Source organism: Paramormyrops kingsleyae, chromosome 7, assembly GCF_048594095.1.
Source record: "Paramormyrops kingsleyae isolate MSU_618 chromosome 7, PKINGS_0.4, whole genome shotgun sequence".
In the NCBI taxonomy this organism is placed as follows: domain Eukaryota; kingdom Metazoa; phylum Chordata; class Actinopteri; order Osteoglossiformes; family Mormyridae; genus Paramormyrops; species Paramormyrops kingsleyae.
This window is the reverse complement of record NC_132803.1, coordinates 28,128,979-28,145,286: the sequence shown is the minus strand read 5'-3', so window position 1 is coordinate 28,145,286 and position 16,308 is coordinate 28,128,979. Positions and strand designations below refer to the sequence as shown.

General features: G+C 42.5%; 1 protein-coding gene across 2 annotated transcripts; it reads right to left on the bottom strand.

Annotated features, from left to right (window-relative positions):
* Positions 1-480: 480 nt before the first annotated feature.
* On the bottom strand, positions 481-12,994 carry LOC111836999 (carnitine O-acetyltransferase-like). Of its 2 annotated transcripts, XM_023798727.2 has the most exons (14): positions 12,683-12,994; positions 11,349-11,624; positions 10,252-10,370; positions 9,756-9,809; positions 9,039-9,204; positions 8,465-8,639; positions 6,350-6,528; positions 6,136-6,236; positions 5,752-5,871; positions 5,318-5,440; positions 3,866-4,001; positions 3,715-3,777; positions 2,599-2,736; positions 481-2,134 (listed from the first exon to the last, which is right to left on the bottom strand). In XM_023798727.2, exons 1-14 carry the CDS (start codon positions 12,707-12,709, stop codon positions 1,919-1,921), a joined length of 1,893 nt encoding a protein of 630 aa, XP_023654495.1. In that variant the 5' UTR covers positions 12,710-12,994; the 3' UTR covers positions 481-1,918. The 2 variants fall into 2 exon arrangements, with proteins under 2 accessions (XP_023654495.1, XP_023654496.1); XM_023798728.2 differs by lacking the exons at positions 11,349-11,624; positions 12,683-12,994 and adding an exon at positions 10,479-10,859.
* Positions 12,995-16,308: the final 3,314 nt, after the last annotated feature.

The window sequence follows — 16,308 nt, the reverse complement described above, 5'->3', positions numbered from 1 at the left end:
TCCATAGAGACAGTTCACTGTAACACCCCTGAAGGGCGAGCTTAACCGTATTTACATCAATCTTCTAACTGCTCATCTCGGTCAGGGTCAATTACAAGCGCAAACTGGAGAAGCTAAAACCAATATTTCTAACGATGAAATGGCTCTTAAAGACTGTCAGGTACTTTTCTTGTCTGAGATTAAAATTTAATTTCACAGCAAGTTGCTTAATTTAGGTATACGTTTTCTTTCCTGAACATCTCACTGAAGAAGACTGACAGTACAGAAAACACAGTGCTGTAATTGTAGCGCTGCTGGTTAACAGAAACTCCCTCGGGGCTATCCATCAAGCTCCATCTTCTAAAATAATAATAGTCTTAATAAGATAGGGCTATAATAGCCAAGGTCCTTGTACAAATCATCCAGAAAGAAGCAGAATCTGCCTATTTAATATATTAAATATATTATGCATAGATTAACCCCCCTGAATCCAACTAGATCTGATTTTTAATCTTTATTTTATTGAAATGCTGTCCACAGAATACCACTTAGATCATATTCATTCACATATATACAAGGCACAAGAGTAATCAAAGATGTTTATGTGCTCGAATCAAATATTACATTTTCAAAATATGACATTATTAAAAAAAAAAACACTAAAAGTAGAAGTTTTCTAAGTTAATTAAAGGAAATCAAACATAAGACCATATTGCAGTTTAAAACAAACTGGCACACGTGACAATGTGCAAAATGCATACAGGACCTGAATCAAATATTTTAATTCTCCATTGGGGTAAACATGTAATAGTCATACCCGAAAGTATGCGAATCAGGATGCATCCATGCTCTCAATCACCCACATGTTTAATCTTATTAAACTGGGTTCAATTAGTTACTGCAGTCCCATTCTCAGCTTTATCAGCATGTCAATGACAACAGACATGGCTCAAAGACAGAGAAAAGTAACATTATACAAAGAGAGCCTACAGTGCATACTGTCACTCATCCATAATAGGATGTATGTCAGGTGGAAAAATCAGATGCCAATAAATCTCTGTGCCAGAATCAGAATCAAATCTAACCAGAATCAGAGTGGAAATAAAAAGTGGACTGAGTAAACTCTTAGACTTCGAACTCGATGACAGCTTATGTCATTTTAAGATCACTAACATTTTACTGGAATGATGGACACTGTAAAGGCAGAAAGTAAGTGCTTGAGAACATGATTATGCCCAGATGTCATGCTTAAAAAAGGCTCAGAAACATGTAAAATACAAAACGGCAGCTCTTTCTACGTCCTAATCTCAGAGGTGAAATAGTAATGCATTCATGTTCCATACAGTTTATCCCTCACTGGGTCATGATGAGACTGGATGGGCAGATATGGATGCCAGTCTACCAAAGGGCACCAAGCAGGGGGCACCCTGACATGGATGCCAGTCTACCAAAGGGCACCAGGCAAGGGGCACCCTGAAATGGATGCCAGTCCATCATAGGGCACCAGGCAAGGAGACACAAATTATTGTTTTGCAAGAAGCATCAAGTGATATGAAGATATTTAGTTTTTTTTTTTGCCTTATTAGTGTTTTCATAAAACATCCAAAGTAAAAATAGCCAAGCCCTTTGTCACCAAATGGGGTGATTAAGGAGGGTCATGTTCATACACAGCAAACTCTCCCGTCAGCAGCTCTCCAAACCCCCAAGGTCATCAATGCTGTTCGTGTTGCAGTCCCACTGTCCAACAGCAGCTGTCATATAAGTAGCTGTAAGACGGCACTTATAAGCATCCAGGATCATTTTAATTAAATTGTTCTCCATTCACTCATTTCTGGAAGGTATTAAGTTTTCCCTCCACACACACACCTGTCCATTCCAGCTAAATGCAAAAGGTGACCCTGCTGCCCCCTGGCTGCTGTCTGTGGCAAAGCATCCACTATCACAGCCTGGCCTTAGGCGTCTGCTCCAGCAGGACCTTCATGTCCAGCAGCGCCCCCTCCAGGCCGTGTGCCAGCTCTGTGGCATTGGTCTCTGCACAGCTATTGAAAGCTGACACAGAGAAGTTGATGTGGTCCTCCATGGGGTTGTAGCAGACGCCGTAGCCGTCCGGCACCACTGGCCCGAAGCACATCACGCAGTCTGTCTTGGCCGGTACCTTAAGAGGGAGCACAGAGTGCGTCAGGAATATCCATGCGTTGCTAAGCAACAAGCCTGTTCTGTCTTCGTTAAGGGCTATTCCACTCAAAAACTGACGGTCCATCTCTGTCAACCTTCTGAAACAGCCTTCCTGTATTGTTACTATTTATTAACCCACGAGTCTTTGGTTCTGTGAAAAGGCTGTGAGGATGATATACTCACATGTTCAGAGCATATTAAATGCAATAAAAAATTACATACATGATTTTATTACTGGTGTTCCATTATTATATCAGGGAAAAGTGACTACAGGTATAAATTCTGACCAGAGTAAATCTAAACAACAGAAAATATTTTATGGAATTTTGCTGAGGACGCCATTTCAGGCCAGTCAGAGGAACTGAATGCATTCCTCAGACTCAGTCAATGGTTGGAGATGAATGTACCATTTTTGGACATGTTACCCCGAGGATTACAGCCTACCTGACTGGTGGAGAGATTGTAGTGCATGGCCACAGCATAGGAGGTGTCCATGAAGACCTTGGGTATGGATATCAAGTCATCATGGGCTTGGAGCCTGAGGCCCAGGAGATGCCGATCTATGGCCTGACCGCGGATTGCCTGCAAGGGAGAAGAAACCAAAACATAGATCCCTAACTCTTGGCCAATGGCGTGACAAAGTCACTCATTTAGCATTTAACTGGACATCCACCCATCCATGGCCCCTTATCCAGCACAGGTTCACAGTCAGTCTGGGGCATAAGGAAGCGGATGTAGACTCTGACAGGAAACCAGTCCATTAGCAATTAGGTGCCAACTGAGTGACTGTGGGAGGAAACTATGGCTTCATGATATCACATCCCGATATAACGGCAATAATATGGCGCATGTGCAATAATCACCAGGACTTTAGATGACGGGCGCAAACATTTTGCTCAACGCCGACTTTTCAGTACTATTTGGATGTTTACTTACGCCCATAATTTGGTAAAAAGATTGGTAGTACACCTAAAATATTAATGAGAGGCATATTGTAATGCCCAAAAGTTAGTAATCTGTATAATTTTGGCGCATTCTTATGTTTATTAAACTCCGTTAGCAGAGCACGCCACATACTACCGTTTTGGTAAATCATGGAAGGGATAAGCATTGAAATGGTGGTGAAAAAAGGAACAGCTCAGCAGCCACAACATCCTTTAAAAGAGGAGATACTGTGGATAAACGAGGCGAAAAGACGTCAGTAGTGAGGCGGTACTTTTTGCAGTTTAAAGTTCGACACATTTAATAAACATAAGGATACGCCGAGTTTGTACAGATTACTAACCTTTGGGCGTCACGTCTCATATGTAAACTGAGCAGGGGCCAGCTATCACAGCCAAACCCTGGAGTTTGAAGCTATATTACAACCCACTGAGCCACTGTGTAACCCTATAATGGTACAGAAGAATATTAACACTGAGGAAACTCATATGATGTGCCGTGCTAAAGGTTACTAGAGAAAATACCACCACCGGGACGTAAATCCACAACCTTCCGGTGACTGATCCAGGCATTTAACCACTATGCACCACGTTGCACCTAGAACAGCACTGGACTCACCATGTCAGTGTAGGTTCTGTGGGCCTTCACAGCCTTCTCCATCAGGGCCACCTTCTCTGTGTTCTGTTAACACAGGTGGACATGAAATCGAGACCTGGGCAGTAAGGGTAAGGAGACGAGAAACCAACAAGAACTGCTGCTGAGGACTGACCAGCTTGGCGGAGTCATCCATGGCGCGTGCGAAGTCGAGCGAGTCGATAGAGGCTGAACGGATGGTGTCTGTACGACCCAGTCTGAACATCCTCAGGGAGGCACTCTCATACGTGGAACAGCAGCGGCGGTACATCCTGAAGTATGACAAGAGGGGACAGGGGGGTCACAGAAACCACAATCAGCCCCGAGAACAAAACCACCAACCCTTCACCATATTTACATCTCTGCTGATGCTAAGCTGATTACCTAAAAACTAATTAACTTTTCATCCAGTTAACTAACAAACATGTTGCATGTAAACCACTCTGGAACTGGGCTTCAGTTATTGTTCAGAATTTTCAAGAAAAAAGGTGTAAGGTTTTAAGGCATAAGTCTTCAAAACAATGAAAAGAACAAAGAGACCAAAAGCAATTAACCTATTAATTAAAAATGAGCATAATGTATAAAGCAGTGGTTCCCAAACTGGGGGGCGTAGATGTATTGCGGACGGGAGCACCAATGGGATAGCCTCAAGGGCATGTGCCACCCTAAAATAATCTCTTCACAGACTGGACGATTAAACAAATAAAGCAGCGTAACATTACAGTAACTAACAATAAATAAACCACTAACTTACATGTACTATTAAAGCATTTATGTAATTTATTTAAACTTTATTTTACCAGGTAAATTAACTGAAAACCAGTTCTCACTGCTTTACGTGATATTCGGGGAGAAATAGCAGATTACACATCGGAACTTCCTGGGATACAAACGTCATACAAACGTCACGTTCTTCAGCTAATAAGGGCAAAGTTGTGTCGTCACGGAGGCTGTTCCAGTTTGTTCAGCCGGCTGAGAGGTGCTGTACCATCTGTCTTAAGTCGTCCTGCTCTTGCAAGGTTTTTGTACCATGTGACATGGTGACACATGACGACGTTTTGCAGCGCCGGACAAAAAAAATCTAACCATATTATGAAAAACGAGGTTTAAAAATTTTCTACATGAAGTGCAGGGAGACTATCAATTAATGGGTATGATTTAGTATTGTTTTGTGCTATAGTATAGGCTGAAACCTGCGGTTATCATTAAATACAAAATGCGGTAATCATAAGACAAACTTTAATTTGTGTACGCCGATGAATATTAACAGGAATGTTAAATCTGCATTTGCATAATTTCAAACTTATGCTGGACTTTTATTTTTAATTGATTGCTCTTTTTTCTCCCACAATGGTGAAATTGCACCATTTGTATTTTGTAATTGCATTTGTTTCGCTTAGAAAAGGGAGTTGTATTTCAAATAAAGTTTGAATCTGAGCTGTGTAATTTGAATGGGGGGGGCTCAATAATGTTCCTATCTAGGAAAGGGGGGCCCTGCACTGGTGTAAAGTGATACATGCAGAGACGACGGTCTAAAGGAGCTGCATCGGGGCTGAAAGCGAAGGTTCCGGCAGCCGGCAGGACGCACCTGAAGTAAGCCAGTTGCAGCGCCACCTGTATGAAGGCGTCGGGACTCATCTTGTGAGATTTTGGGATGTTCTTCCCAAAGTGCGGGAACACGAGGACCTTCATATCCAGATCCTGCACCATTCTGAGGGACACGCAGCGGGAGAAGGAACAGTTAACCCCCAGGCGCACAATACCACTCAAAACCCAGGCTGTCCTGAAAGTAGGAGGGACACCATGAATCAAATACAAGTAAACAACAGGATCTGCGGAAAAACTGTGGGAAAACACGCTTCACAGATCCCACCTACAGGCCAGCATTGGAATTGCAGATGATCGGGTTACTGTGCAAAACGGAGGGACTTTCCAACCCCTGTTAATGTCCTTTTATACAAACACCTTCAGATTACAGACACATGCAAGGTGCTAAGCAAACAGGATTTCTGGTGCCCCCACATGTTCATGTTCTGCTTGGCTTTCTCGATGTCTGCTTTGATCTCTGGAGTGATGTTGAATCGCAGCTTGCGGGGCATGGACAGGGGCACCATGGGCGACCGTACCATGTCCGTCTTCCTCCTGAAAAACACAACATTCAAACACTGTGACACCACACTGTACTGTGTGTAAGGCTATAGAGATTAAAGATTATTTAATTATTATTTAATCTATAGATTATTATCTATAGATTATTTAATCTATAGAGATTAAATAATCCAATGTTAATGTCACTGATACACGTATTACAAGGACTACGGGCAAAATGAGTTACTCTGCGCTCTGATTAGCCATTCATTCTGCCGATAAAACAAACAGCAAGCGCTCTGACAACTTCCTGCTCACATGTATTCAACTACATGGTCCACCAGGGAAACGATGGGCGGGCCTTCGGCAGGGGCGTGCTCATAGATCAGACCACATGACCCATCCTCTCCAATGATGAACTGCAGACAGAAAACCAAGTCAGGTGACGACAAAAGCGAATCATATCAATGTGGAAGCAGTCAAAGCGGCTACCTCAGACTGAGCAAACGCAATGGGGGTCAGACCCCCTCACCTGAAGGGTCTTGTCGAACCAGCGGTTCCCACTGTTCCGGCGGCTTCCGCCACCGTGCAGCATCTGCAGGGCCGCACGACTGCGGTACATCTCGTCTGACACGCGCGGCATTGGTGCGTCCAGGCACACTGTGAAGATGCTCTTCTGGATGGCATGCACCGACTCCTTGTTTGTCTTGTCTGGATGATGAAGGTCATTTTAATACGACAACGATGTAAATACCAGGGTTCTTGCAGGTTTCAGGAAGACCTTTTAAGACCATTATGAGTAAAACTTAAGACCAACACGATGCATTACTAGAAACATTCGAATTATACCAGAAATTCTCATATTTTATGTCCCTCATATCCTTTGCCCAACATCCACATATCATGTGTGTTTAGTGTTTACAAAGTGCGTTTTAATAAGTTCACGTGTTCATAGCATGTGGGAGTGGTATTTTAAGGCTTAAACTATAAAAAAATTTATGTATATGGATTTTAACCTATTGCTGATGGGTCTGGAACGTAGCTTCCGCAATAGGCGGGGGATCCAGACCCATCAGCGATAGGTGAAAATCCGCAATATATAAAGACCATATACATAATCTACAATTGCAATTCTGTGTTATTAATAATCGTATATATCAGAACTGTAATATGTAATACACCTTACATATGCCATGAGGTACCAAACTGTGTTTAATAAAAGCTGGATGGAAAAAAAAAAAACATTGGACATTAAATAAATTGGATATCAGGAATCAAATGTTTATTTTTTTCAGATAAGAGATACCAGCCTAAAAAAACTAAACAAAAGAAACCAATAAAAACATTGTGATATAATTTAAAACCTCTAACTGTCTGATTTTTAGCTGTATGTTTACTGAGTTACGCCTTTCGGAGGAGAAGCAGCACAGATGCCCTGAGATCGCGTGAACGAGGGTTTATTAGAAGGGAGACAAAACAGGAACATCGAAGAAGTGCAATTAGATGGACGTCAATGACCGGACTGGGGAAAACATACCTAACGCAGACTTAAACATATTAGACTAATGAAAACAACTGGAAACAGCTGATAAACACAGGGAATCCACACGGAGTTAACGAGGGGGCGTGGCACACGGGAGGAGCGGACGAGCAGGGCAGGACATTCTGCACTTTTAATCAGATTTTTTAGATTTTCTAAGCAATTTTTATTCAAATAAGTTTTGTTTATCATCTCTATTTTGCTTTTTTTTTGTCTTGGTTTAACTTTTTAAAATCTTATTTTTATAAAGCACATTAAATAACCCCAGTGTATGATGATAAAAACTTGCCTTGCCTTATCATAAGGAGACCGAGAAACGTTCTCCTCAAGACCACTCGAACAACTAAAAACTATATGCTGGAAACTAAGACATTCACAAGGTAACTCCATGAAAAGCTCTGTAAAAGTAGAAATGTGTTTACTCTATGATAAGACAACGTGAGCCAACCGGCTAGTATAGTTGCCTTTAGACTGAAAAAATTCACTCCAGTCCTTAGAGAAAAAAAGTTACTAACGCACTACATCAAAACATTTACATTGCAATAATGTATGGCATGAAATAAACCTGTAACTATATCATTCAGTAATACAAATAATAAAACAACATACCATTCACATTGGCCTCAAGAACTAAGTTAGCGCTTGATTCCCCTGCACTTCCTGTTGTGGCTGAGCGTGCACCTGACATCAGTGACTGGGAGTGCACGTTCTGCAGCCAGACCCTTCTCAAACTGTTTGCTTGCCTAGCCGCAGTGATCACGCAATGGGATTTGTAGTTTTATTACCATGCAGACACCGGTGCAGACCAGAAAACACAACCAACGGATTAGTTTTACAGTGTTTTTCTATTTTATTTTCTGCGGACAACGCTTTTTGGGAATGAACGGAGGTAAGAATTTTAAGACATGGGTAAATTAAATTTAAGACCTAGGATGAAAATCTGGGCATTTTAAAGACATTTTAAGGCCTTAAATTTAACTTTCTGAATTTTAGACTTTTTAAGACCCCGCGGGAACCCTGAAATAATTAACAAAAGATTTCAGAAAAAAAAAAATACTAGCCCTCCCATTTCTTAATTTCAGGCCCCGCCCCCAGACTGTCACCCACCTTTGAGGAGGTTGCTGTAGGCCTTGGCCCAGGTGTTGCGATGCTGCGAGGTCAGGATGCCCACAGGCTCCTTGTTGGTCTGCAGGGATGAGTTCCACATTTTCTCTAGCTGCATGTACAGCTGGTCTGCTGTCAGTGGGGTGCCATCGCTGTTGTATACGTCCAGCACAAAGAACTGTAGGCCACGTGAGGACAATTTTCACATTTTTAAACACCAGAATATTATTTCTGGGTGAATCAGGTCAGGTTCCATTGCTCCATCTACCATCTATGTTACCCCTCACGGCGTTCAGTCTGGTAAACCATTTAAAGAATATAAACATGTTTGTTTTAGACACTGATGATGCGTAACATCTGTCACTGGATTATCAGAAATTCCACTAATGGCCACTAGGTGACATTAATCTCCTGTTAGTTTGTTAGCTAGTAATTTGCCCATTAATCTCCCACTAACTAAGCACACCTATATTCTTACAGTTTGGTTTCAGAATAGAAGAGTAAAGCAAATTATTTAAAATATTTGTTGTTCTACTCAAGGTTTATGTTTGAGGCAACAGCCTCCCACAAAAAATACCTGGTAGTTGTGCACCACCGTGATGAATGTGGGCGCCCTCTTGCTACGGGCGTAGTTGACCACAGAGTCCTTCTTGAGTCCGGGGATACGGCAGGAAGAGAGGATCTGGTAGTACTGATTCATGCAGAGCGGGCTGCCCCCCAGGTACTCCACAGGTAGGGTTTCACTGGAGTGGGGAAGCAGTTAGTACAATTTCAACCAGGGCAAGCCTGCCAAAGTGAGTTTCTGCACCAACATGGAACCAACTGGAGTAAACAAAACATATCACTGCCCCACTGCAGATGACTCTACCTCAATGAAGCACTCAGAAAGAAAGAACGACACTAAATACAGTCACATTTCAGATCATGTGTGAAAGACCTTCATCTTCATAAAACCATGCTTGACTTCCTAGGCCGAAAACATGAAGGCATTTTTGTGGCTAGACCAGGCAATCTGAAATGCTGGTAACAAGGCATGTGAGACTGTGACCCCTCCCCCTGACGAAATGAGATCTGAACAGCCCGTTCTACAGGGCAACACAACTGACACTCTAATCAAAAGTTACAAAGACACTCAAGACAGATTTGGTTTAACTAAAAGGAGGACAAAGGCTCACCATTTCTATACATACGCACACAAGACAGTGACTGTAATCAAGCAACTCTCCAGATGTAGCAAGAACTCCCAGCAACACATAAGCTGACGCCATGGAGACAGAACAGACATTATACTCACTTGTCAATCATGGTCTTAAAATCCAAAACCCCTGCGATCAACTTAGCAGCAAATCTGAAAAGAAAGATTTAACAAAACCAAATAGCACTTAGTTCATCTTTACAGTCATGCAATCACACACAAAAAAAGAATCAATCCATGCTTAAAATGCCCAGAGTAGCAAAACAATAATTCAGTGATATGAAGGTGACACTAAATATCACTACCACCTTACAATAAATGTTGAATTTACAGAAATCTCCAACTCATCTTATAGTGACTAAATTTGAAATTAAAAGCAAAGAAGCTTTTGGTTTCAGCAATTAAATGCATGTTAAAATTCACCTGTAAAATTAGCACAGTAGATGGGTAGAAATTACATTCATCTATTTATATTTCTATGCACTGTGGTTACAGTTTCACTGTCATTCATTAAGATGCAGAGAACAGCTATGACTGATGGTTAGATGGCAATATGACAGATACTCATTCAAAGCCTCCACCAGGGGGCGATCACCTCATCTGCCCCTGCCCATCATTAAAGTCCATGCGGGGAAGGACCACCCCAGGGCTTGAGTGGACCACCACAGGCATCCGATAGTCCAGGTAGGCAGTGTGCAGCCACCAATCAGCAAGCTGCAGAAAAAGAGGGATAAGAAGGGGCATTTGTTTTTGGTCTGTTCAGGGGCAGGTATATTGGCCTTGGCTATAGGCCCAGGCATTTCTATATATCAACCAGCATACCCGCACAGACAGGGAAAACATCCATTTTCTTTCAAGGGAAAGTACACTTTGTAAACAGGATCACCTCGCAAAGTGTACGAGTCAGTCCTAGTCAAAAATAGATTAGTGCATTTTAATCAGAGTACGTGCAATAGGACATGTTGCAAATATTTCATGGTGCTACAGGAAAAAGTACAGTCAAAGCAAGTACTGCCAAAAAATACATTTCTTTAGCCCAGAGCATTCCCTGCTTTACGTAATTCTCATATTTATATAATTCACATATTTAATGTTATCAAAAATATAGGGGACATTGTGCCCTTAAGCACCAATGGCTCCAGGGAATGTCTGACCCTGCTTTCTCAAAAATGTATGTCGCTTTGGATAAAAGCGTTCAGAAAATAAAATGTAAAACATCATTAATGTAAATTTCTAGCAAGATCCAGAAACAACTGTCATATTTAAATACACCAGACACAAACCAGGTAATTATGTAATCAGTAAAACAGGTCGGACCCAAAACCTATGTTTACATAACACAGTTCACAGAATGTGTTTTACAGGAATTAGTGCTAGATATTAGGCAAATTCTACAGACTTCCCAAAATGAAAGCAGGCACTGGTTGAAGTGGATTAAAGAGCAAATTCAATGTTTGCAGGCCCTTGGAAAAGTACACACTGGCTGTGCCCTGCAGTGGCAGCAGGCGTCATAGCATTTAAAGACCCAGAGTTTTGACAAATAAATCAAAGGGCTCTAACCAAACAGCTTCAGGGAAAAAGTTCTAGGATTTATACAAGAAAATGTTATGCAGCACCAACATATACTTAAGCAATGCCAAGAGCATGAGTGTTCCTGGTAGCCAGCCTCAGAAGCCCCCACCATGCACATACCCAGTTCTCCATCTTTCGGGCCCTCTGCTCCAGCCCCTTCTGGAGTCTCTCCCCCACACCACCCGGGCTCACAAACTCCGCCACGAGTTTGCGGGTGTGCAGCAGCTCCTGCTCGCTGACGATGGGCTCCAGCACAGTCAGGTAGTGCTCAAACGTCTGCTTGAGGGGCGGCACCGGGAGTTTTGGCAGACCCTGCTGGTGGGCCAGGTACCTGCCGGAGACCTTAGTCGGCCAGATGGGCCGCACCAAGTAACACGGCTTTTTGCTCTGCTTCACCTGGAAAACACCATAATATTCGAGCACTGGTAAAGTAGATGGCCAAACTGGCCAAAATGTAACAAACACACTCATCAAGGAAATCCCAAAGCCATTTTACAGTGCAAAATAACTTGAATATAGTTATAAGATGAAACTCGGATGTTTGTAATGCAAACATTTACAACCATTTCCACAGAAATTAGTACCAGTATGCAATAAGCAGATGACCCAACTAACAGGTCTGGATTAATTATAACAAGCCAGTGTAACTACAACCTGAACAGCCACAATTTCAAGGATGGAATCTTAGGAAAATCGTAGTACAAGTGGTAGTACTAACTCCAGCCAGGATGTCTCAGATGATCTGAAGTTCTTTTGAGAGGACTCACACAATTTATATCCAATTGCAACTATCATGCAATGACACAATTATGATACAGCATCCCCTAATAATTTAACCTGATCTGGACGAATAAATTTGATTAAAGGTGGCACTGAGAGCTGCTGCCCCCACCTGGACATGGCTTGTAGTGCAGTGTAGTCTGGGATTGACACAAAGTAAGTCATTTATAGTCTGCTCCACGTCCAACCGTTCTTATTAAAACAATTATTTGTATAGTAAGCTCCACTTACCCATGGGGCCAAGCTACGTTTGACTGTCTATGAAATTCCTGTCTAATATGGCCGTTAAAGTAATAGTATAAAGTACTGTCCTGCTGTGCAGTTTAAATTGGACTTTAAAATGTTCCTTATAGTTATAAAATATATATCAACAGAAATCGGGTGTAGTTAGCATTAAATATTACCCTTGTAGTAAGATAACTTTACAATAAAGGCAGGATGTTGGATAACACGACGATAATCTCAGACTGGCTGTCAGACCTTAGCGCACTAGCTGGAAGGCAGCTGTCCGACTAAAGCCTGTTTCTAAGCTATTAACTACACGGTGTATTTATTATTAACGGTTTTATCGGCAGAAAGTGCGAATGCCGCGGCAGCCCGTTGAGCGCCATTGCTGTTACTGGGGGAAGTTAGCATTTTACATAGTTAGCCGACGGGCTAGCAGGTGTACTTACCATCGTCCTGGTCAGCAAACTCAGCATAATGCAAGCAGGAACGCCCTCCGGAGCGGTCGGGGCTTCGTGGGACCACCGACCAGAGTCCAAAGGGTTTCAGGGGGAGACGCCCCCTTCCTTTAAGAGAGCACCGCTGCCATGGCCCTTAGTCTGTTAGCCGTTAGCCTGTTATCCGCTCGACCGGCGCGCGTGCCCCTCTACGGCACTGGAGGAAAGGCGGCGTCCCGCGAGACACGCACACGCACTCCGTAACCAGTTCCAAACTGTGCTCCTGGCCCAGCCACCGGCCACTAAATCAGGTTTTATTACCACTGTAGGAAATGGTTTAAAATGTCACTCCCAACATTACTTATTAAACGAAAGAACTGGATGGACTTGTTCAAAGCTCATACGCGTCATTCATATCTGCTTTATTTTGTTCAGAAACAAAATATAGACACGTGCTTACAATTATGGGTGTTCATGCAGCGTTTTCAGCTCACACGCATCTGGTGACACTCACGCTTTCAAACTCGGGCTCACACAATAAATCGTACGGCAAGTTCATATTATTGCATTATAAACCTACAATTAGCTACATCAAAAGTGTTGGGGTAGTTTGCAAACCCTACAGAGTATTTACAATGTAAATATAAAACCGTTTCATACTGGTAAATGTGTGTGCATGTATGTGCAGACTTGTCTCGAATTGAAAATCTCGCGCCAGCCAGCCGACTGAATAATGGATGTATAGTTTTCAAAATCTAGTTGAATGATTAACTTGCGATTTAGTTATATGCTTGCTACAATATATAGAACAGCTGCGTACTAGTGTGGAGATCCAAACAGCACGGGACTGGTTTGAAGTGGATGTTCCCAATCTGCTTTAGGAAGACTTTAAGGTGTTGGTTGATGCTGTAGAGCGTAGACCATATGTAGATAAACAATCACAGAATATGGAGCCCTAACCGTCTCTTTCCTTCCACAACCCAGCTGTTTTCTTTTAGAAACGCCCGAAGCCACATCTTGATCGATGACACCTCAACTAGCTCATCCAAACACCGTCCTCTCTTTATATTTTATCCATCTAGTGTGTTTTTTTCTGGTTGAAAACCTCTAACGTTTTGTCTTTTGTCAATTTATTGTAAGCTCTTTATTCCACAGCATTTGCTGCTGGTCATCCACTGGAAGTTCACACTGCTCATATAGGTCACGTTGGCTGCTTGGCTACTGCATGCTTGTAATCTGCGTGCTTTCGACAAAGGCACCTGCCAAACAAGTAAACAACCAAACATACATTTTGTAAATGTTACTTATAAATGACAATATAAGCACCCTATAAATTCTGTGACATACATTGTTTGAGGCAGCAATGACATTTGCATCTGCAAACTTACATTACATTAGGCAGATGCTGTGGCGTGATCCGATTCAGAAATGTATTTAGTTTTTCTGGATTTTTCTGCGTGTGTCAGTATGCATGTGTGAGCCTGAGTGCGCACACGCAGAAACCCTCAGACCACTAGTGGTGATGCCCAGCGATTTTGTTTAAGGTATCAGGAGGAAAAACAATTCAATACTTGCTTTACGTCCTTGAGGTTTACACGGGCTACGTGGATATTCCAAGAGTATAGCCGTTAAAATCTTCACTTATTATTAACAAATAAAATTCAGGTCAGTATGAGCATCCACCAAACGTGAAGACGCGAAATTAAGTTACTCGTGTCTACGCTAGAGGGAGCTTTTGACACACAAAAGACAACCTTGTCTAAAGAAAGGCTTTATTTGCGTGTCATTTTCAGGGAAGCCAGTTTAATTTCGGAAAGCTATATTATGCTTATATATAGCCTAATAGTACTGTTACAAATTCATTTTCTTATATTTTAGTGAATTTATTAAGTCATACTCACAGCTGATACTGAAATGTGAGTACTATTGTATGTGTATGTTTATTTTTCGGTACGGTTATAACATTGTATGACTAATTGGGACTTTCTTGGTGGATTACGAGTCAACCGTCATATTTATGTTGTCTGACAGTCCTGTTTGCCAGCTGACAAGCTATTTTCCCATTAATTGGCTGAACCGACGGGTGTGGGTGGAACTGTGGTTAGAGCATAGATTTGGGTATGGATGGTAGCGCAATGTCCCTACCAATATTGTGGGAGTGCCGTGTGTTTAGGGGTGCGAGGCTGATTTGGTCCATACCGAAGTTGAAATTAAACCTATGCCCTTGGAGTGGGGGTGTGCAGGGACTGGTGGTTTGCTAGGTCAGTGTCCCTTCATAAGATGGCACCTTATACGGCCTTTGAAACTGACAGTGGATAGGAAAATTGTGTGTTGTCCACTTGGTTATTTTATTGGTTCTCACTGGGTTAAATTAGCAAGTGCCCAAAGTGTCTGTATGATCCAGCACATTAAGGGTTAACTAGACCTCAGATCTCCCCTAAACTTTTCAGGCAAAACGGGGAGAATGGCGACACCAAGTGGCAGAGGATTCTCAGAGGACACCTGAAGGCCACCAGGCAAAGTTATAGACCCAGACATTCTCCCACTCCTATCCCACACTGATCACACTCGTTGGAGCTCAAGCACTCTTTAGTAGTGACGGTGACGGAAAAGACCACCAGGACTACATGTGTCTGCAATGCATCTTTATAACAAGGTGAGGAGGCTTTGAGAACATGGAGAAGAAAGGCATTGGCCACTTCTGGGAAGCTTCTCAGACTGTCAGCAGCTACTGTGGGTTAGCTGGATAAAGCACATTCCTCAGAAACAGGTCCTGGTTTTACATCCCAGTGGTACGTCTCATGATACATGATAATGCTTTTAAAGGACAGCCGGCTGGACTCATAACTCAAAAGTTTCTGGTACAACCTAAATTGTTAAAATTAAAAATCCAGTTTTGTGAATGACTTTAAGGCAGTTTGGTCTCAGCTAAGCAAGTAAACGTAGCTAAAAACTGACACCCTGCATAGTTAAAACAGTAACTCAAAGAACAAAATTTCTGGGGTGAAATTCATATCCGATTAAAGCACCTTCATAAGCCGCTACTACACTACAAATCAGCATGATAGCAGCCGGTTCCATCTGGTTCATCTCAAGGCTTTGTTTAAATCAAAAGGAGCATTGCTAATTCTTCAACGAGCATAACTCAAGGCTCTGTGACCCCAAGCACATAACACCCATCTGATGCAGAGGTTGAAGGTTTGAGCTTTATGAGACCATCAGAGGAAGGGGACCACCAGAAGCAGGGGGCCACCAGAGGCAGGGGGCCACCAGAGGCAGATGACCACTAGAGGCAGGGGGCCACCAGAGGTAGGGGACCAACAGAGGGGGCTCTCCCAGGAGAGCGGGGGGTTGGAAGTTAGATGAGGATGCTGCAGCTGCATTTGGAGCTATCGCTGAGGTGGTGAAAGGAAACCAGCCCAGGAGAGCTTCGTGTATTTTCTGTCTGCTTCTTTCTTTTTCTTTCTTTCTTTCTTTCTTTCTTTCTTTCTTTCTTTCTTTCTTTCCCTCTCTTTATTTCTAGGAAGAACAAGAGCTTCCTCTATTTTCTGCCTACTTCCTCTGCTTTCTTTTTTTCTTTCTTTCTAGGGAAGAACAAGAGCTCCCTCTTTTCTGTCTGCTACCTCTTCTTTCTTTCT

Coding starts and splice junctions, on each gene's coding strand:
- LOC111836999 (XM_023798727.2), bottom strand. CDS start 12,709: ATGCTGAGTTTGCTGACCAGGACGATG. Junction 11,625..12,682: donor GTTTGCTGACCAGGACGATG/GTAAGTACACCT, acceptor GGTGTTTTCCAG/GTGAAGCAGAGCAAAAAGCC. Junction 3,778..3,865: donor TGGATGACTCCGCCAAGCTG/GTCAGTCCTCAG, acceptor CTGTGTTAACAG/AACACAGAGAAGGTGGCCCT.